The sequence below is a fragment of the Eurosta solidaginis genome, chromosome 1 (genome assembly GCF_040869045.1).
Source record: "Eurosta solidaginis isolate ZX-2024a chromosome 1, ASM4086904v1, whole genome shotgun sequence".
Lineage (NCBI taxonomy): Eukaryota > Metazoa > Arthropoda > Insecta > Diptera > Tephritidae > Eurosta > Eurosta solidaginis.
The window spans coordinates 343,545,258-343,573,153 of NC_090319.1; the positions used below are offsets into that span (position 1 = coordinate 343,545,258).

Sequence of the window (27,896 nt, forward strand, 5' to 3'; positions counted from 1 at the left end):
CTTTTCTGGCAGCAATCGTGCAGGTCAGAGAAACAGACTCTTAGTCCCTACCTCCGTTTGCACCGTCTGCCAGCACAGAATATATAGGTTTGCGACATCCGCTCAATGCAGCTCCTGCCTTGGGTGGTGCCACTTTCCTAGATGTTCTGGTCTCCGCGACGGCAACCCCTCGACGGGTTTCATCGCGCCATGTTGCCAGGTCGCAAACCCAAATCATCCGGGTACCCCAATGCTTGCCCAAGGGCGCCCAGTCCCAACGCCACAACAGCAATTGCGTCCTGGCCTTCCACAACCTAGGCGTAGTCACCCGTCACTTACCCCTAGAGTGGCGGCGTAACCCCTCATGCACTTCAGAATTCTGCAGTTAAACTGTAATGGACTAACTGGGAAGATTACGGAGATCGTCGATTTCATGAAGCGGCACAACATCCGCATTGCTGCGATTCAAGAGATTAAACTCACAGCAAGATCTGCATTGCAGACCTGCTCTGGGTATAATGTCCACAGGAAGGACCGCGAGAGCGGAAATGGAGGCGGCCTCGCGTTTATTATACACCACTCTGTGCAATATCATATATTTGATCCTGGCATCGACCGCAGGGACAATGTCTTAGAACGTCAAGGCCTATCTGTCCGGTCAGGCGATGCAAATCTAGAAATCATCAACATCTACATCCCTCCTGTCACCTGTTGCCCCAGTGGATACCGCCCTAAAATCGAGGCCTTACTCACTGGCAACAATCGCATTACCTTAGGCGATTTCAATGCCCATCACGACCTATGGCATTCAAACTTGCGGGCGGACAGTAGGGGTGAGATGTTGGCGGATCAAATAGAAGAAACGACGTTCTGCACAATAAACGGAGACGCCCCCACACGTATGGTAGGAAGCTGTCATAGCTCGCCAGATATCTCAATCGTGAGCGCAGAACTCGTAAACTGCGTCAACTGGCAGCCGATGGTAACATTGGCATCCGACCACCTGCCCATACTTATTTCGTTCGAGCGTACCGCCGACTTCATCGTCACCGAAAAAGGAACTTTCATAAACTTCAAAAAAGGAAAGTGGGAAGAATATAAATCTGCAACAGACAGCAGCTTTGCTGCCCTCCCCATCTCGACTGATGCCCGCCAAGGGGAGCGTGCCTTCCGTAAGGTCATTGAATCCGCCTCGGCACATTTCATTCCCGCCGGGAGAATTCCCGAAATCCGGCGCCACTTCCCGGCGGAGGCCGCGAGCTTAGCGAGGTAACGCGACCCTATAAGACAGCTTGATCCAGGCGACCCCCAAATAAGGGATATAAACCAACGCATCAGATTGCTTGTGGACGAACACAAGCGGGCGAAATGGGAAGAGCACCTAAGAGGTTGTAACCTCTCTACCGGTGTAGGTAAACTTTGTCCACCGTAAAGTCCCTATCGAATCCGACTAAGCACAAAGACAAAGTTTCCATCGCCTTTGGCGATAAGGTGCTGTCGGATGCGGAAAAATGCGCGAGCGCTTTCTGCCGACAATATATAATGCATCCTACGGTCGACAAAGATAGACGGAGAGCCAATAGACACGCACATAAACACAAATTCAGCGCGTCACCAATCACCATCACCGCTAGATAGGTTGAGGACGCCATTGGTCACGCTAAACCATCCAAAGCAGTGGGCCCAGACGGCATAGCCATGCCGATGCTTAAAAACCTAGGGAAAGAGGGTTTCAAATATTTAGCGCATGTCTTCAACCTGTCTCTCTCCACCTTTGCCATACCCGAGAAATGGAAAATGGCAAGGTGGTCCCGCTACTAAAGCCTGGGAAACCAGCTAACGTAGGTGAGTCATATCGTCCGATATCTCTCCTATCGCCAGTGGCAAAGCCGCTTGAAGCCATTTTGCTCAATTATTTCCAAGCACATTTGCAGCTAGCCCCTCATCAGCATGGCTTCAGAAAACTCTATAGCACTACCTCCGCGCTAAAGTCATTAGCACCCAGATAAATTGCGGTTTGAATCAATACCCCCACCATAGAACAGTACTTGTAGCGCTAGACCTATCAAAAGCCTTTTGTACGGTCAATCATGGCTCATTACTGCAAGACCTGGAAGGGTCTACCCTTCCCCCATGTCTCAAAAGGTGGACCGCAAATTATCTGGGTGGTCGGCAGGCATCGGTGCAATTCAGAAACGAAACATCAAAACCAAGGAGAATTAAACAAGGGGTGCCACAGGGTGGTGTCCTATCCCCACTTTTGTTTAATTTCTACATATCTAAGCTACCTTCACCACCGGAAGGAGTCACAATCGTTTCCTACGCCGCTGACTGCACAATAATGGCCACAGGCCCAGGCCGATAGATCGATGAGCTATGCAATAAAATAAACGGCTATCTCCCTGATCTCTCCAGTTTTTTCGCCTCGCGAAACCTGGTATTGTCACCGACTAAATCTGCCGCGACCTTATTTACAACATGGACGCCCCAAATGTCGACCATTTTGAACATCCACGTCGATGGCACTACGCTACCGACTGTCCTACACCCCAAGATCTTGGGTGTGACGTTTGATCAGGATCCACATTTTGGTGCGCACGCAACCGCAATTATTCCGAGAATTCAGAGCCGTAATAAAATCCTCAAATCCCTTGCTGGCAGTACCTGGGGAAAAGATAAAGAAACGCTCATGACCACATACAAAGCAATTAGCCAGCCGATTACGTGCTACGCGTCACCCATATGGTCGCCAAGCCTAAAAACTACCCACTGGAAGAAACTGCAGGCCTGCCAAAATACTGCTCTCAGAATCGGGCTGTCTTCTTATGTCCCCAGAACACCATCTGCATAATGAGGCGAGAATACTCCCCATCAGGGAGAGAAATGAGATGCTGACCAAACAGTTTCTGTTGAATACCCAGAAACCTGGGCATCCCAACAGACATCTGATTGACGAACCAGCACCGCCTAGGGGCCTAAGGAGTCATCTCCGTAAGCATTTTGAGGAAATACGGCACCTGAGAACCCAGCCGTATGAAGCGAAAAAACACAAGCAGGTCCTTGGTGAACTCCATAGACAGGCGTCGGACCTTTATGTCGGGAATTGCCCGGTGAATCCAGTACATGAAGAAAAATATCCAGAACTCGCGGAAGAGGAACGCATACTCCCCAGGGAAACTCGTGTCACTCTTGCTCAACTTCGTTCTGGATACTGTAACAGGTTAAACTCTTACCTATCCAGAATCAACCCCGACATACAAAATGTATGCCCCGCTTGCAATGTGTCCCCACATGACACCAACCGTCTCTTTAATTGTAATGTGGAACCAACGCCTCTAACACCCCTTTCCTTATGGTCCACCCCTGTTGAAACGGCAAGTTTCCTTGGACTCCCGTTAGAGGATATTGATGACAATTTGTGATTGGTCGCGGCTATTAGGTGGGGCGAGCATTGCTACAACAACAACAACAACATGACGCGTAGCGTCATGTGCAACTTGCCTTACTAGTAAGGAAAAGCTTTTAAGTGCTAACGAGAGTTATGTAAATGTGGCTTTAATGGCACGTAGTGAATGGGTATAGTCTGGTAGCAACACAATCAACCCTGCTATCTGTAGCAGCCAATCAAAACATTGCTTCTAAAATTTTCGTTAACGGAAACCGAAACTCTCCATATACACACAAGCCAAGCGTTTGGTCGAAATTGGATTTCATTCGTAGATTTGAACGAAAACGGATTGTGTGCGATTCTGCAGTGGCTTCGCTATTTTCGAATAATTTTTAGTTGAGAGGAAATTAATATAACATCAACTAAACTTTTTGAAAAAATCCTGAAGTAAATGAAATAAGAAGATATAATTAACTTGAAAGTTTCTGTGGTAAGTGTGTATAATGTTTTATAGTGGCTCTAATGCCCCTAAGCTTATAAAAGCCCAAAAATAATTTCCCAGTTTTAATTGCCAAAATAATTTTTTTTTGTAGAAGGAAATTCTTAGATTTGAATTATATTAATAGTAAGCATATTAATGAAGTTCATAATTTTGCAGAATTTTCATCAATAGCTGGTGGATACACACAATTTATTGATTTGTGAACAAGGCAATATATCTTCGTTACTGACGAGTACGCTACTTTTTCCACCCAGCCAACATGGCGGACGACGAACAATTTTCGCTGTGTTGGAATAATTTTAATAGCAATTTATCGGCTGGATTTCATGAGTCGCTATGTCGAGGCGACTTGGTGGATGTCACGTTAGCGGCAGAGGGGCAATTCGTGAAAGCGCATCGATTGGTATTATCAGTTTGTTCGCCGTATTTTCGGAAAATGTTTACCCAAATGCCGGCGAATCAACATGCTTTTGGTAAGTAATAGAAATTTTCCTTGTTGCAGTGTATAGTATTTATTATTGCCTTTTGCAGTCTTTTTGAAAGATGTAAGTCATTCGGCTTTGAAAGATCTAATACAATTTATGTATTGTGGTGAAGTAAATGTAAAACAAGAAGCCCTACCAGCGTTCATCAGTACAGCAGAGGCTTTACAAATAAAGGGATTAACTGATGTGAGTATATATATTATATGTGTATAGGTAAATGGAAAGCACCATTCATGATTATTTTGTTAAAAAGGCATCTGTAGGTTGTATGTTCCATTATTGTACAAAAACTAAAATCCTCCGGAAGATGAAAAATATATTTTTCTTATATAGAAGGATACTTCCAACTTTATTATTAAAGCGTGGAGGACTAATAGAAAATAATAAAATGCCAATTTGTATTTACGGTAGTAGTGCAGTTTACGGTACCCACCCTAAAGTTGGGCCAAGATTTTCGAGTGAGGTATCAAAAGACGCGTATTAATCTCGAGAACAATAATCCGAAGGCGGAAAAGGAAAATTTTATCTCTGTCCGGAGATATTTGCAGTTGAAATTGGCGATTTCCATGTGGTTGTTGTGTTCGTACCCACAAAAAAAATTGTGCATCACCGTGGCGGTAGCCACGGTTATACCACACACCCGGACTTGGCATGGCGTAGCCCAGGGTTATTTTTTATAAGCGCGGCAGAAGGCCACCAACGCAGAAAGGTGTTCTGCGCAAAAATACTATGGATCCCACCCCTGGTTTCGGAGGGGCCCGCGGGTCTTTTTTCTGTTTTTCGTTAATATTTTGAACGGGTAAAAAAGTTAACTTCCGCTTTCGGATTCTTGATCTATCCGTGAATACGCGTCTTTTGATACCTCACTCGAAAATTTTGGCCCAAATTTCGGTGGGTACCGTAAACTGCACTATTACCGTATTTACTTGTACTGGTTGGTAATTCGGTAGGCTCATTCCATTTCAAGACCCGGTCCGCGCAGGACATAATTTTTGATTTCGATGAAATTTTAATATCTTGTTCTTTGGTCAAAATAATGAAACACGTGTTTTTTTACTCAAAAAAATTTTTTTCGTATTTATCGGCAATTCAATTCCATAAAATGCAGTCGATATTTTATTCACCTATTTTTTCAAACTGTCGATAACTTTGTCAAAAATTAACCGATTCTCATGATTTTTTCTTTGACATGTTCGTTATTATATTTACTTTTATATAACTTTATAAACAATAGCATATAGTTTATTTAGATTGTCTCAGGCCTGGCATATTGCGCCAGTGTTCTTTCCTGTTGTTGTATTAACGATAAAGAAAGTGTTATTCCCTCTTTTCCCCTCTCTTCTATTAATAAATACCCCCTAATTTCCTGCGGGACCCCAGGCCGACAGTAGTTCGTTGTGTACTAGTAGATTTAGCTTTTAAACGCACTCAAGAACCAGTGTTGATTCAATCGCAGAGACAGCCTTGTGGTCGACCTGACTGTTGTTGTTGTTGGTGTTGATGTTGGTGTTGGTGTTGTAGCGATAAGGTTGCTCCCTGAAGGCTTTGGGGAGTGTTATCGATGTGATGGTCCTTTGCCGGATACAGATCCGGTACGCTCCGGTACCACAGCACCATTAAGGTGCTAGCCCGACATCTCGGGAACGATTTATGTGGCCACATTAAACTTTCAGGCCATTTCCTTCCTCCCCACCCCCAATTTCCATGAGGAGCTTGGGGTCGCCAGAGCCTCGTCCGTTAGTGAAACAGGAATCGCCGCGGATAGGTGAGGTTGACAATTGGGTTTAGAGAAGCTATATATTGCGCTGGCAACCTGAAGGGTTGCGCTACACAGCCCCTTAAATCTGGTATTTTAGTCGCCTCTTACGACAGGCATACCTACCGCGGGTATATTCTGACCCGCTGGGGAGCGACCTGACTGTCACTGAGTATGGCGATTGTTTCATTGGAAGATTTGCGCAGAAGGTTCAGGTCAGCATGATAAGAGTAAGTGTAATGTGATAATTAGACTTGCAGGAAGAGAAAAAACGGGAAGCGGAAGGATGAAACGGATAGGGTAGTTCAATGGGCCGATTAAGGTAAACTAGAAAATACAGGGTGGAGAGGAAATAAGAAAGGTTGAAAAGGGAGAGGCAGATGTATAGATAAAATCGGAACCATATCTATTTTATGTTTGTCAAAACGTTTCCAGTGTCGGCCAGAGCTGTTTAAAACACATATTTCACATATTTCGTTTTTGTCATCAATGAATTTTTATAGGCACTGATTTGTTGAAGCATCGTTGCTCTTCCGCTTTATATATTTACGGCAACTACCATTTTTTACTCAATGAACCTACCTCTAAACGCTCCCCTTAGAGGGTTGGGGCTTAGAATATGCCCGCTGTAGGTATGCCTGTCGTAAGAGGCGACTAAAATACCTAAATCATTCAAGGCGTTGGTTGACAGCGCAATATATAGCTTCTCCAACCCTATTGTCAACCTCAACTACCCGTGGCGAATCCTGTTTCATTGTGGGAGGGCGTGATGGCCTCGAAGGTTTCATGTGGTCATACTAAATCGTTCCCGAGATGGTCGGGCTAGTACATTAATGGTGCATGTTACCGGATCTGCATGTGGCAAAGAACCGTCAACATCGCTACAACAACAACATCTAAACGCTTCGTTTACATAGATAAATATTGGAGTTATATCGATATTGACAAGCACCATTAAGGTAGCCCGACCATTTGGTAACGATTTGGTGTGACCACATGAAACCTAGGGCATCCTGACCTCCCACACCCTAGATCCATAAGGAACATGGGTTACCAGTCCTTGGCTGTTAAAGAAACAGGATCCGCCACGGTTAGGTGAGGTTGACAATTGGACAAGCTGTATATTGCACTGGCAACTCTTTGAATCAATTTGGTATTTTAGTCGCCTCTTACGACAGGCATACCTGCTGCGGGTATATTTTAAGTCCCCTAACCCGCTGGGATGTGAAGATCCATCTATTCAGTTGCGTTGACTAATGGCGTTTTCTTTTCTGAAATAAATTGTTGCCTAAGTAAATGGTAAAGCCTTAATAGTGTTACTCCTACCCCAGAAAATTGTCAACATTTATAGTGCATACAAAGAACATTTCATCTCACCATATTCACTCATATCACAAATCACACAAGAAGATTGCGCATGTAGATATTAGATCTTTTTTATGGGCAATTCCTACGTCATTTTCCTTTAGCTCTTGTTTCTTCTCTCTTTCATTCGCTCAGTCAACTGTGACGTAGTTGCGCAGAACGAAGCAATTTTGAACTCGTGAATGCGCAATCTGGTATGTGATCTGTGCACTCATATTAACAGAGTATATGTGGAACTCAAGAGCGAATGGAGAGTTTCACAGTGTTGCACTGCCACACCGCCATTTTATACAGGGTAGAAGTGTAACGCTTTTCTGTTGCGAGCAGGCAACAATTTTCACAAAAGAACGAAATACCCCGTAAAGGCGTTGCCTGTTTTTTAGAATACTTGCGCGGCGTACACAAAGCGTAACACTGTAGCCAGAAAAGAAAACGCTATAAAACTTTCCTATTCCCAATCAGAAATTGAAAATAAACCTACCAAAAAAAGGAAATACAGACCTTAGGCGTTTCACTGCAGATTACTTGATATTTCAGCAAGGCATTTATGTGGTATTTTATTAAAAATATACTGGTGAACTAATGCTGCAGATATGTAAAGAAGCAAACATTAAATTTATTAGGGCGAGTACATATTTTCAAATGCGACTCCATTTTGTAATAATGATTTCACCTGCCTAGCTTTATTTGAAGGATTTTAAAGAATTTTTAAATTACCTTGTTATCAGCATTGAGCAGAGTTGACGTCTTGGTCACTCCCATATGTTGAAAACCATATATGTAATACTCCTATATTGCTACAAAAGGCTAGGTTCATTCCCAAACATCAGAGTGCCGATATATTGCTGTATAAGCGTTTTTGTTTTTGTATTCAATAATCGAATGTACCATGGCGCAACGATACAAGGTGGCAGCATGGGACAGCTGATTTTAAGCTTTTTTTATTTGATTTGATACATCAAAATACGGCGCAGTACGATTTTGACATTTGTCCATCGAATTTACAAAAACAAAGTATATGAAATTTTTATTTATTGTTGTAGGTATGTCACCATGCTGCCACCTTGTATCGTTCCGCTATGGAATGTACCTAAATTTCAATTTTTTCTTGTCACACTTAGCTGCTACAATCACAAAAATTTTATAGACTGTCTTGTTTTGATTTCGAATTCAAAACACATTGAGAGTATTTTCTATTAGCAATATAGGAGTATTACATATATGTTTAAAACTGACGTGAGATTAAAATTTAAATCGAAACGATTTTTGTAAAAAAAGATGTTAAATTGTATCTAAACGACTAAGATATGTTTATATGGCAAATTTTTGTCTAAAAATAGAATCACCCTTTGCAGACTAATATGAGTGCAACTTTTATAGTTATCACCCGATTTTAGACTTCACCAGTTTATGATAGAAACTTTTTACGAAATATTTGGAAACATGTCTTGAGTTGAAACCGAATCTTTCTCCGGGTCCAGATGATGTCCCTAGTGTGTGCTAAAGTTCTGTGCTGTCAATTTATCCAAGCAGATCCTTGATTATTTACACTATCTCTGTAATCTTCCCTATTACCTTCAATTTGGAAGCAATCATTTATTATTCCCTTACATAAGAAAGGTGGTAGGTCCAAGATTGAGAACTACAGGGGCATAGCTAAACTTTGGGCTATACCAAAAATGTTTGAAAAGATCATCACCTGCCAAATTCAATATATATGTAGTTCTTTATTATCACTCAGCCAACATGTTTTTGTGCGTAGAAGATCAACCACAACCAACTTGTTTGAATGTACTTCTCTAGTGAATGGATGGATTCTTATCCAATAAGCGAACCGATGACTTCAGCAAAGCATTTGACTCTGTTAATCATGAGCTTGGCGGCCGCCGTGGTGCAATGGTAGCGTGCTCCGCCTACCACAGAGTATGCCCTGGGTTCACACCCCGGGCAAAGTAACATCAAAATTTTAGAAATAGGGGTTTTCAATTAGAAGACAATTTTTCTAAGCAGGGTTGCCCCTCTGCAATGTTTGGCAAGCGCTCCGGGTAATACATGTTGGTCCCGTCCGGCCAATTTGTAGGGAAAATCAAGAGGAGCCCGACGCAAATTGGAAGAGAAGCTCGGCTTTAGATCTCTTCGGAGGTTATCGCGCCTTACATTTATTTTTATTTTTTAATCATGAGCTTTTAACCCATAATAAAGTTGACTTACTGGGTTTTCCGAAGAATTTATTACTTTGGCTTCGCAGCTATCTTGTAAATAGAACTTAGCGAGTTCTGTTCAAAAACAGTCTCTCTGAGTTGATAGAAGTAACTTCTGGTGTGCCTCGGGGCAGCCATTTAGGTTCTTCATAAATGACTTAGCTAAGGTTATTTCGCATTCCCGTGCTCTAATATATGCAAATGATGTAAAACTATGCTGCACATACTTGCATTCTGACTCTTCCCGTTTGGATCTACTTCATGTCGATTTGCACTCATTTCAATTATGGTGTACAGTAAATACTAGGTTTGAACTGCTGCAAATGTAAACTAATCACATTTCATAGAGTCCACCCAGTTTTAAAGTTCTATAAACTTAATTAATTTTATTGTTTATAATTTTTGTTTTTATTTTAAATTTTGTTTTTACACTTGTTTCTTTTCTTATTATTAGTTACTCAGTAGTCGATCGATAAAAAAAAATGTAAGGCGCGATGACCTCCGAAGAGATCTAAAGCCGAGCTTCTCTTCCAATTTGCGTCGTGCTCCTCTTGATTTTCCCCACAAATTGGCCGGACGGGACCTACATGTTTTATGCCGACTCCGAACGACATCTGCAAGGCAGATGAATTTTCACTGAAAGCTTTTCATGGCAGAAATACACTCGAAGTGCTTGCCAAACACTACCGAGGGGCGACCCCGCTTAGAAAATTTTTCTTCTAATTGAAAAACCTTATTTCTAAAATTTTTATGTTACTTTGCACGGGGTGCGAACCCAGGGCATACGGTGTGGCAGGCGGAGCACGCTACCATCACACCACGGTGGCCGCCGACTTTTGACTTTAATATAGTAAATAAATAAATATATTTACCCATCTAACCAATAAATAAATAAAATTGTAAAATTAACATTTCCCTGTTAAATTGAGGTCCCTTCAGGAATACTTTCTTATATGCCATAGCGTATTCATCAATTATCATAACATGATCCAGGAAGCGAGGCCTTTAGCAATTCTATATTAGGTCCATTCGGCATCTCGCCACCCGTATCACTTCATCTTCCTTTAAGAAATTTAGAGGTTCCTGTCGTAAGTGGGGGCTAAAATTTACCGATCCCCAAATTCATGAGGTTAAAAAATCATTCCCACAGCAGTCGGAGGAGAGAGCAGGTTTCATATATCAAAGGTAACGCTAAAAAATAACAAGAAACGCAATATTAAAAGTGTGCTTTACCATTTGAACATTTTTTATTTAAATATATATACTAAATATTTATAATTATTTTTACTTTTAGAGCGATCCACCACCTTCGCAATCACCAGCTGAGCCATCAACACCCACACCACAAATTCAACCAATTTCTTCACCGCGCGTCCGTCAACGAACATCAACATCTCGCTCATTTAAAATTGAATCAGTTGATGATTCGGGAGATGATAATAAACAGACTCAGATTGTTATACAAACAACAGCAGCACCACCACCAACGCAACAGCAAATCATTGCTCAATCTCAAACTCAGCATCTGCAACAACAGACTCAACAAAGTCAAACTCACATAGCACCTCAGCAAATAGCAAGCACCACCACCGCAACTACCACTACTGTTGTTTCGCATAAAAGACCAGCGCGCAGTATGGTAACTGTGCCACATATTAAACGCACCAAAAGTACAATTGACCCACTTGATACGGCTGATGCGCCTGCGACGGGTCCCCAACAAATAACTGTACAAACAGCTGTTGTTGCTGCCTCTACAGCAGATACAAAAGCGCAAGCTCACCAACAGCAGCAGCAACACCACCAACAAAGTGACTCCGAATATATAGACTTGCCAATTGAATTACCCACAAAGTCAGAACCTGATTATGCAGATGATGCGGGTGATGTTGAAGGAGGTGAAAATGAGACAACATATGTAGAAGATGATTCTTATGGTGAATTACGTTATGATGAAAGTTATTTTACTGAAAATGACGAAGCTGGTGGTGCGACAACGGTACAACAAAGTGGTGCTGGCACAGGTGGTACGAGTGCAACAACATCTAAGGCGTTAGTAAAACAGCAGCAATCATCATTTACAGACACATCGTACGTGGATGCAGCTGATCAGGCGAATAGTGACGCACAAGGTTTGTTGAATACTTACATTTTTTTTAGCCTTAAGAATGTGGTGCATGTGTAACTGAAATATAAACTGCCTGTCAATTATATTTGAATCATCGATTTGTATTTGTATTCCTAAAAATTTTTATGAAGAAGCGTTGTACGATATTTATTGTCAAAAAATTTAAAATTGATGATGAAATGTGTTCAGTTAATGCATCAGCTACACTTGCTTCCACGTTGTGTGTAGACATTTTAAAGAGGGTTGGTCAAATGTAAGAACTGTAAATATGCCTTCGTTAAGATGTGCTTACACCAACAAAACCTTTATTTGTAGAACACGTAAATAACCAGTATATGTAGGTATATAAATTTATATTTTTACATTTTGCGCGTATCGTTCGTTTAAGTGCATTCTGCTAACTTTGTCGGACAATGCAGCGGTCGTTTTTTCTTCGGTTCATTGTGTTTAACAAGTGGCGAATTTTTAAAAATAACACAATGTGAATTTGTGACAATATGCGAGCTGATATATAGCCTAATTCTAATTACTTGCCTCGACGCACCCGTGGTTTGGTATTTTTAGTGAAAACAAACGAAAGTGACAATAATGTGTTCAAAAAAAAAATTATGCTAAGTTTTCATCGTGGTTGGAAAGGAAAAAGAGAAATCGAATGGTAAGCTAAAATACTTGTTAGTAATATTAGTAAAATCAGTGGTGTACTCGAGAGCTTCGGAAGACTATTTGTTGTTGTTGTCTAAATTGCTTCTAATGAAAAAGACTATTTGTCGTTCACCTGCATGTTTTGTGAGCGCTGCGACAGCGATTCAGATAAGCAAGCACATGGGGAAACCATACACTACTGTTACTGGCTCCGCGATGAGCAAGCAGTAAACATTTCATACGTGAGTTCTATGTTCGGGCATTCTCCATGCAAACACATACTACTAAAACAAAAAGGTAAAAGGGTGTAATTGAGGGGTCGACTGCTAATACGCTACCAAAAATATTGAGAGAGGTGTCAAACGACGCGCCTTGACATCAGTATTAACAATCCGAAGGCGGAAAATAAAAATTTTAACTCGTTCAAATAATATTAACGAAACCGAAAAATGACCCACGGGTCCCTCCGAAACCGGGGGGTGAGATTTAGAGTATTTTTGCGCATAACACCTTTCTGTATTGGTGGCCTTTGGCCGCGCTTATAAAAAATTACCCTGGGTGGGTCCAACACCGGTTCGGAGACCAAAACAGTATCCTCGAAAAACACTTGTTCACAATTTTTTTTTTTGTGGGTACGACAACCACGTGAAAATCGCCACCTTCAACTGCAAATATCTCCAGACATATAAAATTTTTCTTTACCGCCTTCGGATCATTGTCGAGGTCAATACGCGTCTTTTGACACCTCTCGATATTTTTGGCAGCGTATTAGCAGTCGACCCCTTAATTAGACTTTTTATTACATAGCATTTCTTTGCCAAAAAATATTTAAAGGGGCTACTTTTCGTATAGGGCGTCGTCGATACATCATTTCCTTAAAAAAATCTAGTTTCTTTGTATTTTATAATTTTTTTGTTCAGTACTTTATAAGTCAAGGCTAATCTATATAAGATGATGACAAGGCGAATTCAGTACCAACAGCTGATTGCTTCTTCTTGATAATTTTCCATACAAAGCCTTGTACAACTATGTCAGTTAATCGAAATCAATGAACATTTTCTTTTTGCTTGACATTCTTCTGCACGGCGAATTGGTTGAATTCGCTTTGCCACCACCTGCCTTGCTTGACAACAAGGCGAATCCATACAAGGTGATGACCAAGGCTCATCTATACTTGGTGGTGGCAAAGCGAATTCAACCAATTCGCCATGCGGAAGAATGTCAAGTCAAAAGAAAATTTTCATTGATTCCGATTAACTGACATGTAGTACAAGCCGCTGTATGGAAAATTATTAAGAAGAAGCAATCAGCTGATGGGATAACACGATCTGCAATGAATTCGCCTTGGTGATGGCAAAGCGAATTCATCGTGCAGAAGAATGTCAATTCAAACAAAAATTGATTTCGATTAACTGACATATTGTTGTACAAGGCGTTGTATGTAAAATAAAATAAGAGCAAAAGCTGTTGGGATAATACCACCTGGTACTAAATTCGCCTTGGTTTCGATTAACTGACTTTGTAATATCAGAGAGAGGATAGTAATAATAAGAGTTATCAGTTCGTACTTATATTTATTTGTAATGTACCAACTTGGCCGGTATTAGAAAATTACCTTCTACACATTTTTAAGAAGTTTATATTAATATATGTGACCCGGGCTATGAAAAGGTGGCTTAGACTCAAAAGAAATTGGGAGAAACAGCTGTGTTTTTTTGAGTCATAAGCCACCTTTTCATAGGCCGTGTCATATATATTGTGATTGTTGGAAAGATGATCAATTGTTAAATTAATAAAATCCCTTGAAACAAACGAAAATGTGTACATTCAATTTAAAGTTACCCCAAAGTGGTACATTACAAATGAATTTCGCAAAAACTGGCGTCTCTTATTATTGCTATTCTCTCTGGTTATACCAAAACGCCTTGGCTTAGAGTACTTACATCGCCACTGTCTGAAAGGAATCAGTGCATATTAATAACATCCACTAATTTTTAATACATTTGTTAAATTATGTATATTGGAACGATTTTTCATCATACCTTGTCGAATTTGGTTACGAGCGGTTTCGGCATTGTGCCATCATCAGGGTCGATTTTCAAGAACGAATGCACTGTATGACGGAAAATCGTTCCAATATACATCATTTATCCACCCTGTCGGAAAATCAACAAAACAACAGTAAGTCAAATTTGTTTAACAGCTACTTAATTTTTTTGTTAATTAAAAAAAAAAAATGCGTAAATGAATTGTGTAAAAAAATACTATTGAGACTAATTTTAAATTTTCAGAAAATTTGAATATCAAACGGGCAAAAAGTAATTGAAAGCAAAAGTACAGGTATCAGCACATACCTTATGGCGTTTTCTATTCTAAAATAATGTTACCCTATTACCTTTTCGCAGAATAATCCGATTTAAAAGTGTGGTGTAACACTTTCAAGAAAAGAAACGCCATTAGTATCGTAAAAAAGGGCAGTACACGTGGGATATTGTAATTGCTTCTCAAATACTTTGCAAGCACAAAGTATTAAGTTTTACAAGAATGTTGGAAACTAACCCCCTTATTCATAAAAAAGTTTTATGAAGCTCTTAAGCATTATAAACTCTTTTTTTTAATTTTGTATGAATATGGGGGTAAGTAAAATTATACATTTTATATTTCATATTATTCGCCAAATGTGAAATATGTATATCGACGCTTAGGCTTAACTTTTATATTGACAGTCAAGCAGCAATTAAGGCAATAATCCCGCATAGTACAGCATCTAAATGTGTGTCAGAGTGCAGGCAGTCTCTGGAGAGAATCGGGAGAAATATACGTGACAGCTGTTTCTCACAATTTCTTTTTGAGTCATAAGCCACCTTTTCATAGGCCGGGTTACATACATCTATATTGGGTCCCAGGGCATATGGGAATGAAAAGCAGATGAGCTAGCTAAAAAAGTGGCATCCTTTGAAGCTTGCTCCGTAGACGTCCCAATTAGAATGGGCGAGATTAAGCGAAGGCGAGAGTTTCACATGATCGACCAAACAGGAAAGGCGTGGGTTCAAGCGCGGGGCTGTAAAGTGTCGAAGATTATGTGTAGCTCTTACAACCTTAAACTAACAAAGTTGCTTCTATCATCAAAAACAGAGGACTGTAGACCCATGATGGGTATTCTGGCTGGACACTGCCTTCTGGAGTCACATGTCTTTAAATTAGGATTGTTCAGTGATAGCAGATGTAGGAAATGCGGGTTGGAGGAGGAAACGGTCGAGCACGTTCCGTAGGAAATTTTTCACAAATGTATTTTGTCTTTGTATGTAGGAAGCTTCAATGGATTTTTTCATTTAAAAAGCAACAATTTTCTATGCGCGGCAGTTTTGTTAATATTTTTAAAGCATCAAATACTCATTTTTTATTTAATGGCAGTTTCTCTTCGGGAAAAGAAGTTTACCCACGGAACGTACGTACAAAAAACGTGTCTGCTGACATGACCTATCTTATGAATGTGTAATGTAAACGAAAACTCAACGACGTGCAACGCCCGTACGTACGTAGCCCGGAACGTAGAAATCAAAACAATTTTGATTTTTTCCGTAAGAACGTGTCAGCTGATCGCTCTCTCACTAGACAGAGTTTCCTAGTAAACTTTTGCGCGCTAAGTTTTGACGGTTTGCAGTATTTATGCAAAAACACCCAATTAAAGTTTGAAATATTGTGGAAATAATTATGTAGAAGGGCAGATTATAAATATGTAACCTATTTATATTTATTTAATATTAATTCCAGCCTTTTACATCATCAAAAATTAAAATAGAAAAAGTTGATGTTTCCATAAGCATGCATTCAAACAGGTCAATGGCAACATTTCTTCGTTGCCACTACGGGCATACATTTCGCTCAAACGTGTGTACGTACATTACACACGTCGGTGCATAACTGCAATTTTAGCCTTCTTTACCATTACATTCAATTTCATAAATAACGTTGTGTTGTTCCTTTTTTATACACAGCGGTTGGTTGTACAGGTATAAAGGAAACGAGATATATATAGACTTCCATATATCAAAATCATCAGTATCGAAAAAAAATTTAATTGAGCCATGTCCATCTGTCCGTTAACACGATAACTTGAGTAAATATTGAGATATCTTCACCTAATTTACTACACGAGCTTATCTGGACCCAGAATAAATTGGTATTGAAAATGATCGGATGATAACCACGCCCACTTTATATATATATAACATTTTGGAAAACACAAAAAACCTGATTATTTAGTGAATAATGCACCTAGAATGTTGAAATTTGACATGTGGACTGATATAGGGACTCTTGATAAAAATTTGAAAAAAAAATTAAAATGGGCGCGGCACCGCCCATTTGTGATAAAATCAATTAACAAATATTATTAATCATAAAGCAAAAATCGTTAAACCTGTCGTTACTATAAGGAATGCTTTGAAGTAAACTTAACGAAATCGGTTAAGGACCACGCCCACTTTTATAAAAAAAGATTTTTAAAAGGGTCGCGGACGAATAAAATAGGCTATATATTTGCAAAAAACAGCTTATATCAATGCTATTTCATTTCCCAAGTGGATTTATAGCAATAAATAGGAAAAACTTCAAATTTATAAAAATGGGCGTGGACCGCCCGTTTTATGACTAAGCAATTTTCTGTTTCGGGAGCCATAACTCGAAGAAAAATTAACGGATCTTAATAAAATTGGGTACACAAATTTTCCCTATAGGCAGGGCCGGCTCTACCATATACGCGAGCTACGCGACCGCCTATGACACCAAGTTCTAGGGGGCACCAAACTCGATAAACACTTGTATTAAAAATCCTTTTTGCAAAAAAAAAAAAAATTTTGTAGGGGCCCTATATTTAGTTTCATTAAAAAAAATTAATTTTCACCTTAGTTATATTTTACAACACAACTAGTCTGGTCTCATGACCAATTTAGTATTTTGTTGACGACACAAATGTCGGTTGCGAGTAGCGAGCATAGCTTTTCGAAACTGAAATTAATCAAAACGTACTGGCCTGGCGTTCGGCCATGACTCAAAAAAGGCTTGTCGGTTTAGCATTGCTATCAATAGAGGAGGAAATTGCGCAAAAATTAGTAAAATTATATCAACTTTCTCTGAGTTGAAGGCGCGGAAAATGAAGTTTTAGTAAACTCTAAGATAATTAAAAATACTTTTGTGGTATATTTTCTTTCTTTTGTTGAAAAGAAATATATTTAATATGCAAAATACATATTTTTTTATTTATTGTTTGAATTTAATATTTCTGATCTCCAATTTCTTTCTATAAATACGGGAGAAAGGGGCCGCAATAATAACTCGCCTAGGGCCTATTGAACCGGCCCTGCCTATAGGAAGAAATATTTCTAGAAAAAATGGACGAGATCGGTTAAAGACCACGCCCGCTTTTATAAAAAAGATTTCTAAAATGGCCGTAGACGAATATAATAAGCTATATCTTAGCGAAAAAGAGCTTTGTATCAAGAGAATTTTACTTTCTAAATTGAATTATAACATTAAATTGGAAAACACTAAAATTTTTGAAAACGGGTGTGGCACCACCCCTTTTATGACTAAGCAATTTTGTATTATTCGGGAGTCATAACTCGAAGAAAAATTAACATATCGTAATGAAATTGTGTACACATATTTTCCTTACAGCAAAAAATATTTCTAGTAAAAATTGACGGTTCGGATCGGTTAAAGACCACGGCAACTTAGATATTAAACAAATTTAAAGGGCGTATACTAGAATAATAAGCTATAAGTTAGCAAAAAATAGTTTTGAATCTTTTTTTTGATATTATAAATTTTTTCAATCAGGTTCAACGCAGTGTTCCTTTTTTGAGTCCAGGGATGAGTCCAGTTGAAATTAATCATCCTGGACGAGGCTCCAGATTTGGCGTACCAGTTGGCTTTTAAGCCATTGTTGAATCTGTGGAGTTGATTGTCCAAAAACACCAACTTTGTACTTTCTTCCCAAGTAAATTTGATTTTTGTATGTTGGTTATTGAGGGTTTTCAGTATCCTTTTTTGTCCGTTTCCTTAATTGTAGCAAATGTGTCGTCTGCATATTTCTTTATTTATTTTATATAAGCAATAATTGCTAATGAATTTTTATTATTGAAAATCAGCTGATACACGGGGAGCCATTTATGTTCTTTGCATGCACTATAAATGTTGAAAATTTTCTGGGGTAGAAGTAACTCAATTAACGCTTTATCATTTATTTAGCAACAATTTATTTCGGAATAGAAAACGCTATAAATTTCGGCGCTTAATGGAGGGTCAAATCTAACAGATATTTCTTGCATAAGTGGTGCGTTCTCTGATTGTTGTATTTTTGGTCTAACGTGGAATATTTTGTGTTTACTACGCTTCCTAGACAGAGAACAGAACTGCCCTAATTTTTTTAATTTAAAAGCAAATTTGTGAAATCAATACAAAATTTAAAACTTGGTTTTATCTGTCTGGAAATATTTGCAGTTGGAATTGGCAGTTTTCATGGCGCTGTGTTAATTTTGTTATACACAGAAAAATTTTGTGTACATACTAAGGAATTTTGCACACATTTAGATTTGATTCCACACCACTGGTGGACCGGACCGGCCAGGATATTTTTTTATTTGGTCAAGACGTGTAGTTTGACACCTTTCCCGACATTTTGTTTGCTATGGGATACGTTTTCTCTGCAAATGCACACAACTGTGAACTACCTTAATAAGATTTTTTGAATAGTTTGCTGCTGTTTTCCTGTTCTGCTGTCAATAAAAAAGAACAATAATTAGTCAAAGCGTACAAAACAGTTTATAGATATAATTATATACACATGTGTATACAGTACAACTAAGGCAAGGTGTACACAAGGCTACGCGTTATAGACGCGTACAAGGTATTTCATATAGCTACAATTTCTCTACGCCTCAAGATCTGCACACGAAGCTACTTTCGAGCGTCGCTACAAAAAGCAAACAATTATTGAAAAAAATTAAATTTCTTCAGCTACATCCCCTGCAAAAATCGTTGGATCATGTGGTCCACTTGTGTCATACTGGAGTACTTACCATTATGCTCCACTGTAATGCAGCAATGGACCAACTCATGTTTCGACACGAACATATGCCCCTATTACCGTTTACAACTCAACTCAAGTTGGGTTGAAATTTCGCAATTTGGTATTACAGATTACAACTCAACCTGTCAAAAAAAATGTCGGTTGAGTTGTCTAGTCTAACAACTTTTTGTGGCATTACCGTTTACAACCTTGTGTTGGTGTAGTTGTCAAAGACGTCAAAATCTTACAACTGATTACTAGCAGTTGTCTCATACAATTTTGCAGTTGTTTTGAAAAAATGGTACGTTTTAGAAGACGGTTCACCACCTAATTTTTAACAAAAATTTTCAAAGTTGGTATCAAAAGACACGTTTCGACCTCCGATTTAAGAATCCGAAAACAAAAATTGTAATTCTTTACGACAGCATGACTGCTAATACGCGTCCAAAAATATCGAGAGAGGTGCCAAAAGACGCTATTAATCTCGAGAACAATAATCCGAAAGCGGAAAATAAACATTTTATCTCTGTCCGGAGATATTTTCAGTTGAAGTTGGCGATTTTCATGTGGTTGTTGTAATGTTGTTGTCTTTTTTCGGTTTGTGTTTAATATCTTTTGAACGAGTTAAAATTTGTATTTTCTGCCTTCGGATTATTAATATTGATGTCAAGACGCGTCGTTTAATACCTCTCTCGATATTTTTGGACACGTATTAGCAGTGTCATGCTGTCGTAAAGAATTACCACAAACATTAATTCTAATAAAATCTAATTTCATGTGGTTGTTGTATTTTGCCAGATTTTTTGTATACAGCAATGCAGAAAGGTGTTGGACCCAACCAGGATTATTTTTACGAATCGCGGCCAAAGGCTGCCAACGCAGAAAGATGTTCTGTGCAAAAAAACTGTGGACCGGGCCTCATATTTCGGACCCTCTCGGGCCATTTTGTGGGTATTTGTAAATATCTTTCGAAAGAAATAAAATTTTTAATTTTCGCTTTCGAATCCTAAAAACGGAGATGGAAACCCGTTTTTTGATACCACCTTTGATAAGAGTTAGATGGTGCACGGGCTTATAATACGTTACCAAAAAAAAAACAAAAAATTTAAAGCCGGTAGTTAAACCTTTTTTAATCAAACAATAATAAACAATTTTGTACACATTTCTAGAAAAACCAACGTTTAAACGAATTACATTGAATAACTTTTTGACTTTATGTAGTGACATTCCATAGTTGGACGAGGCTGGTCGCAGTTTGGATGCAGCCAAAATAGGTGAAATTATGCGAGTCCCATTGATACTAATCACTACTCCTGGGAATCCTATTTGGGTAAAATAGTTTTTTCTGTTAGGGTTTTAATCTACTTCGCACAAATACGCTCCTCAATTATATCTAATACCAGGGGGCCTACTCTGTATTGCGATGCGAAAGGCAGTGCGATGCGAAAATAAATTGCGATGCGAAAGGTAATTGGAACTCTGTAGCGCTATCGCATTGCTAACAGTGTCGCTTTTTTATTTTTCGCTAATTTTTTGCTTGAGTATGCATCACTGACCGAAGTCAAAGAAAGAGAACAAAACAAACAAGGCGATTACAATTTCGGCTAACGATTAATTTTTGTTGAACAAATTAAAAAATGGATTCTGTAGCATTATGGGACGATTTAAATGAAGAAAGAATTGATAGGAGGATTATAAGGGACAACTCCAAATTATTGGCCGTTGTTTTCGCGTTGGGTGTTTTAAGTAACCCTTTGGCCAAATCTGGGTGTATTGCCATGAAGTCCACTAGGAGTTTGAATTGTTGCTTTTGTGTTTGTTTTGTTTTTTGAGTTGTCCTATATATTTTCAAAAGAATGTACAATGAATATAAAGATATCAATTTATAAAATCATCAATTAATACTTACATATTTGTACAATGCGAATGCCTATTACTTGTAGCAAGAAAAATGCGAAAATGAATGCTGTTTGACATTCGCTTTCGCAATACAGAGTGCCGGCAATGCGAAAAGGGAGAAAAATTGCGAATGGGCAAAATGTGAATGCGAAAGTCAAAATATGCATGCGAATGTCAAGATACATAGTACCGATTTTGCGATTTCGCGTATTTTTGCTTTCGCATCGCAATACAGAGTAGGCCCCCAGTCCAACACCAAAATCATTTCCACAGCACATTTGATAGCTGCCGTCAGCAAGGAATCGGAGTGTGACGCATAATTTTAAAATACGAACGCGTATGCGGAAATGGTTCTTAATTTTGTTTAGTACTGAGTAAAATGCTTCCTTTCCAATCTGCAAAATAACTTCATATGAAGCTCATTATTTGTCACTTAAACATTTTCTTACTTGGTGCTTGGTAGTTCCAAGGGATTGGAATGATCACGCGAATGTTTCCGTATTCGCGACATGTCAATCACCAACATTTTCGCCAGTTTAAAATAGATTTCATATAACATTAATAAAAAAATCACATTTGAAAATGCTTAAATTTCTGCCACAAATTGATCAGCTGTTCATTTATCTGTCAAATCATCACTTTCTTAGCTTGGCAGCACCAATTCAACTTCAACTGAAATAAGTTGTAATTCGTAATACCAAACAGGAGTTGAGTTGTCTGAAAGTTGAGTTGTTTTAATTACAACCCAACCAAGTTGAGTTGTGTACCGTAATAGGCCCTATATTGTAAGCCGATCATTGCTCGTTTTTAACGATTGTAATCACTACACGATGTTTATTGGACTGTGGGTACTCCATGGATTACTCTGATGTAATGCGGAGCTAGAGTCCAGTCCTAGGACATCGCAATGTTAATTGAACCATATTTTTTGTATGAATTGTGGTTAATTTTAGAGCACTCGCTTGGTCCCATTTTTTAACTAATTACACAAATTTGCATACAAAAAAATGTAAACAAACATCTTGCTTAGCTACACGAAAATTCCATGCTTTGTCGCTTTCTTGCACCTAACGCCTCGTATGCAGCTCTCCGTTCAAATACATGTGTTTGGCATCAAAGCGTACAAATGTCGCAGCGTCTATGACGCGAAGCCTCGTGTGCACTTTGCCTGACGTCTACATAGCGCAATAATTCTGCAAAAGTCAGTCCCTCTAATTGCTCTCAATGGCGCATATTCATAGTCGAAATAAAATAGGTTTTAAATTTAGTTGCAGCTTTTTTGACAGATAGCTCATAGAAAATTATGTCAAAAAGCTGCAACTAAATATAAAACCTATTTTATTTTGTGTATGATTATGCGCCAATATGTTTTAATAATTTTATGCTAAGATTGTTTTTTAACCGTAAAACGTAAATAATGTGAAATGCTTATTAAATTATTTTTTCACACTGCGATAGTTAAAGGCCCAAAAACAATCAAGTTTAAAGCTTCCCTGTCACAATTTTTGATTTTTGCCGTGATGAAAACCAAAATAATAAATTTTCAAAAATTTAAAACAAAGACAATTTGAAATTGACGATTAGAGATGGATCATAATGCAATAATAAACGTGTTGTCAACCACATAACCTCACTTTTTCGGCAGCTCTACCAGTATTTACTAACAAGTAATAAATTTTGATTACTTCATTTTCGCACGTATTTCCTCAAAAAATTTCTTGATTTTTTGGGGAATACAGAGAAAAAGATTTTTTTTTGTAAATATTATGGTAGCAATTACAATTTTCCTACGGTCCATTCCTGTTGAAACTGCTAGGTTTCCTTGAACATTGTACAGGTTTACAAGTATGATATGTATGAGAGGGAAACAATTTCTTTCCCTTTCTAACACACGGCAGTTTGACACTTCGGTCAGTGTCAAACTAGCGTGGAACCTGTGTGGAACATGAGTTTTGACACTGAACGAAGTGTCAAAATTACCGGGGTTGCTTCGTCGAAAGCGACACAGGGAAGCAAAAAATGGATCGGAATATCAGATATGGGTTGCTGTGATGGTAAATTTCTTTTAACGAATTTAGTAGGAAATTTTAAGTGCACCCATGTGGGTCCTTCAGAAAATTATAAAAAAGTCTTCAATTGGGGTATCTGAGGACGCGTAGTTATTTCAGTATTAAGAATACAAACACGGGAATTAAGTTTTCTACCCGTTCAGAAGTTCTCCGCGAAAAACAGTTTGAAACCGAGGTCGACTGCAATAACCCGTCCAAAAAAGCGGAAAGAAAAATGAATAGACGCGTTTTGTCCTGTTGTCAATAGTCCGAAGAGAAAAAGTATTCGAATTATTGGAAGCGAGGCAAAAACGCGTCTATTAATACTTCCCCCGACGGTTTTGGTCGTGTTTTAGCAATCGTGCCCGTAAAAAAGTATCACAATTTGTTAATTAAAATTGTCCAAAGTATATGGTTATTAAAGAGAGATGTAATTAAGTGCTCGTTTGAAAGTAAATAAGTATATTTCTTTGTAATATAAGAAAAAAAAAATTTTAAGCAGTTTTCGATAGCAGCTACTAAACTTTGTTTTGTCCTAAGAAGTACAACAGTGCCAAATAGCATCCACAAAAAAAACGAACAAGAACAAGCATTGTATCAGGTGAGCGTGGCTGTGTATGTGCGTGCTGCTACATATCCTACTTGTAGACCTGTACAATGTCCTTGAATTTCCATTAGAAGACTCGATAACAATTTGTGAGTGGTAGCACCCATTGAATAGGCCGAAGCACTGTTAACACAAAAACAGCAACATGATATGAGTAATTTAGTTTTCATATTGCAGTTGGAAAATGTTTTTGAAGCTCTCAAATTATATTTTTTCGTGAACAGTGTATTATTTAACTTTTCATTAAAAAAATCATTTCATATTCTCAAACATGCTGAATGTTTAGCACGAAATATTGCCGGTTCGTGGTGCGGATCGCAAAATATCTAGTAATTTTTAAATCTATCAGTATGGATTGTGATTTCAAATTGATTGTGATGTTTTCTTTCATTTCCACTTATACGATTTCGGATAACAGTTTATGTCTCTTACAGACTAAAATTTACTTGAAACGGTTTGCCCGCTTCTTTTTCAATCAAGATTTGCTAACGGTGCATAAAATGTTTCCCCTCTTAGGCCGGGGTTTTCAGTGCGTTAAAGTTGACTAGAGTTTGACCCTGCCACTTCGACCGCTTAAGCTGATATGAGTATCAAAATTTTAATACAAAGTGGCAAGGTTAAACTCCAGTCAACTTTAACTAGAGTTTAAACTCGCACTGAAAATTCAGGCATTAAATTTATAATCATAGAATTCCTTTTCCTTAAAATTTAGGGATAATTATGATGTGTGTCGATTCTCTTTTCACGGGTTTTTTTTTCCAAGATTTGGCGCATTGTGAAAATCTGGTCGATGGTAGATTTATCAAGTCTAAAGCCGCACTGATAAGGTCCAATCAGCCGGTTCACGGTGGGCTTCAATCGTTCGCACAATACACTTGAAAGGACCTTATATGCGATATTAAGAAGGCTGATTCCACGATAGTTGGGATGCCAATCGTCGGGCATGCACTCACCCGCCCATACTTTGCTAAGAAGCTGCTGCATGCGCCTTACTAACTCCTCGCCGCCGTACTTGAATAGATCCGCAGGCAATCCATCGGCGCCCACGACCTTTTTGTTTTTCAATCTGGTTATTACTATTCTAACTTCGTCATAATCGGGCAGGGGGACATATATTCTATCATCATCGATTGCGGGATCGGGTTCGTCATCTCTGCTCGATGAATCGCTGCCTCCATTTAGGAGAGCAGAGAAGTGTTCCCTCCATAAGCTAAGCACTCTCTGGACATCAGTTACAAGGTCGCCGTTTTCGTTCCTACAGGATTTTGCCCCTGGTCTTAAAACCTTCCGTCTGTCGCCGTATTTTTTGGTAAAATTTTCGGGCGTTATTCCTGGTGGCTAGCAGCTCAAGCTCTTCGCACTCACGCCTTTCTGCTTCTACTTTTTTCTTCCTGAAAAGGCGTCTCGCTTTCCTTTTCAACTCACGATAGCGTTCACACACTCGTCTTGTTGCGCTCGTTTTTAACGTAGCCCTGTAGGCAGCGTCTTTTCTTTCGGTTGCAACGCGGCATTCTTCATCGTACCAGTTGTTTTTTCGTGGCCGCCGGTAACCATTTTTTTTCTCGGCGGCAGTACGAAGTGCTTTGGAGATATGCTCCTGTATCCCTTCAGGCTGAGTTGTGCTCTCAGAGAGCAGGTGTGAGATTTGAGTTGCGAAATCATTGGCAGTCTGTTGTGATTGAAGCTTTTCGACGTCTACCTTTCCTTGTGTTTTTTGTTCCATGGGTTTAGCCGCGCTGAGGCGGGTACGTATTTTGGCTGCAACGAGATAATGGTCCGAGTCGATGTTAGGTCCTCGGATCGTGCGCACATCTAAAACACTGAAGGCATGCCGTCCGTCTATCAAAACGTGATCGATCTGATTGCAAGTATTTCGATCAGGGGACAGCCATGTAGTTTCATATATCTTTTTATACATGAACCTCGTGCTGGATATGACCATGCTTCGAACACCGGCAAAGTCAATCAGCCTCAGTCCGTTAGGAGAAGTTTCATTGTGTAGGCTGAACTTTACAACTGTAGAGTCAAAAACACCTTTGCCCACCTGGCGTTAAAGTCGCAGCACGACTTTTATATCATGACGGGGCAGCTCTCGTATGTGCGTTCTAATTGTTCATAAAAAGTGTTCCTGGTTGTTTGCAACGTATCAACTAAAAAGTGTTTGCTGAATTTGGGTTATGTTGTTGCGGTAATTAAACACAATGCGGTTTTATTAGGTTGACCTGTAATAATTAAATCATATTTTAAAGATGTTGCTTAGTGAGCAACGGCGATTTCGCCGAATCTTATTCAAGCTGCAGTGCGTTCGAGGCAAGTAATAACACGGAACTGTTTAAACCGTAACATGTATCTGAAAACAACGTATTGCTAAAGAACTTGTTTTATGAAGCATTGCTGATAACGTGCTAAATAGGGCACGGAAGATTTTTTGTTTAAATTACATGATGCAAAAGTATTGAGAGTACCCTATACAGCCACCGATTTTGATCGCCTAATGCCGGCCGTAATCGGCGCGATAAAAATGAACACGACTATTTAGATGCACAAATCACACAAGATTGCGTATTGACGAGTTCAAAATTGCTTCGTTCTGCGCATCTACGTCACACTACTGCTTGAGCGAATGAAAGAAAGAGCTAAAGGAAAATGACGTAAAAATTACCCATAAAAAACTGCTGATCTTTTGTTTACATGCTCAATCTTGGGTGTGATTTAAATGAGGGTGTATACCATAGTGTACCTATACCAAGTGTGTTCACTAAGCGATAAACGTCAAAACTACAAACAGCCTCGCTCACCTGATGGAAATCTCAGGTCTAGAGTCGCATTTTTAGTCTCAACGACAACATTTTTGACTACCAATCGTATGGACTTTTTCAATTTTTCAATCATTCGGAGCATTCGGTAATGGTATCCACTTTGAATTCGCTGTCATTCCGAATCCAGCGAGTGCCTGTCAGAATGCTTGACAGATAAGTCAACACACTTGTACACTATGGTGTATACATATGGTTCAACTATACGTGGTTGGCTCATCTGTAAAGCAACAAAATATGTCTTCAAATGTCAAAATCTGTGTATTGGGGTTGGTGCGTATGGTATGGAATGGAAACAAAACTGCAGTTTTTGTATGTGTAAGTAAAATGTTGCCAATGTGTTGGTTTTATTTTGAGTGCCATCTTTTGACAAACCCTTCGACCATGCAATGACAAATAAAATCAGCTGAGGAGCCAACCTGTATAATTGAACCATGATACATATCAACCGTTCACCGAATTGTCGGCTGTTGTCGTTTTTCACTGCCGATAAATTTGCGCGTGTTCAATTTTATTGCCCTATAAAGTGCGTAATTAATGCCCCTATTACCGTTTACAACTCAACTCTGATTGGGTTGAAATTTCGCAATTTGGTATTACGGATTACAACTCAACCTGTCAAAAAAATTTCGGTTGTGTTGTCTAGTCTACCAACTTTTTGTGGCATTACCGTTTCCAACCTTGTACTGGTGTAGTTGTCAAAGACTTCAAAATCTTACAACTGATTACTAGCAGTTGTTTCATACCATTTTGCAGTTGTTTCATACAATTTTGCAGTTGTTTTGAAAAAATTTTAAGTTTTAGAAGACGGTCCACCACCTAATTTTTAACAAAAATTTTCAAAGTTAATACACGTTTCGACCTCCGAATTAATCAAAAAACAAAAATTTTATTTCCGTCATATCAGTTCGGTTCAAATTTTCATGTGGTTGGTGTATTTAGCCAGATTTTTTGTACACACTAATGCAGAAAGGCGTTGGATCCACCCAAGGTTATTTTTACAAATCG

At 38.9% G+C, this 27,896-nt stretch overlaps 1 protein-coding gene across 19 annotated transcripts in view; it reads left to right on the forward strand.

Moving 5' to 3' along the window:
- The first annotated feature begins 3,684 nt into the window (after positions 1-3,684).
- The window catches only part of LOC137237973 (modifier of mdg4-like), a 222,395-nt gene continuing 198,183 nt past the window's right edge, over positions 3,685-27,896 (forward strand). For 18 of the 19 annotated variants that reach the window (XR_010949068.1, XR_010949070.1, XR_010949067.1 and 15 more), the window contains exons 1-4: positions 3,685-3,857; positions 4,026-4,342; positions 4,401-4,540; positions 10,971-11,808. Coding sequence is in view for 14 of the 19 variants with exons in the window: in XM_067762447.1 (XP_067618548.1) it covers positions 4,129-4,342; positions 4,401-4,540; positions 10,971-11,808 (1,192 nt within the window). In the remaining 5 variants the exon portion in view is untranslated. The remainder of the gene's footprint in view (positions 3,858-4,025; positions 4,343-4,400; positions 4,541-10,970; positions 11,809-27,896) is intronic. The other variant, XM_067762456.1, reaches the window with a different exon arrangement.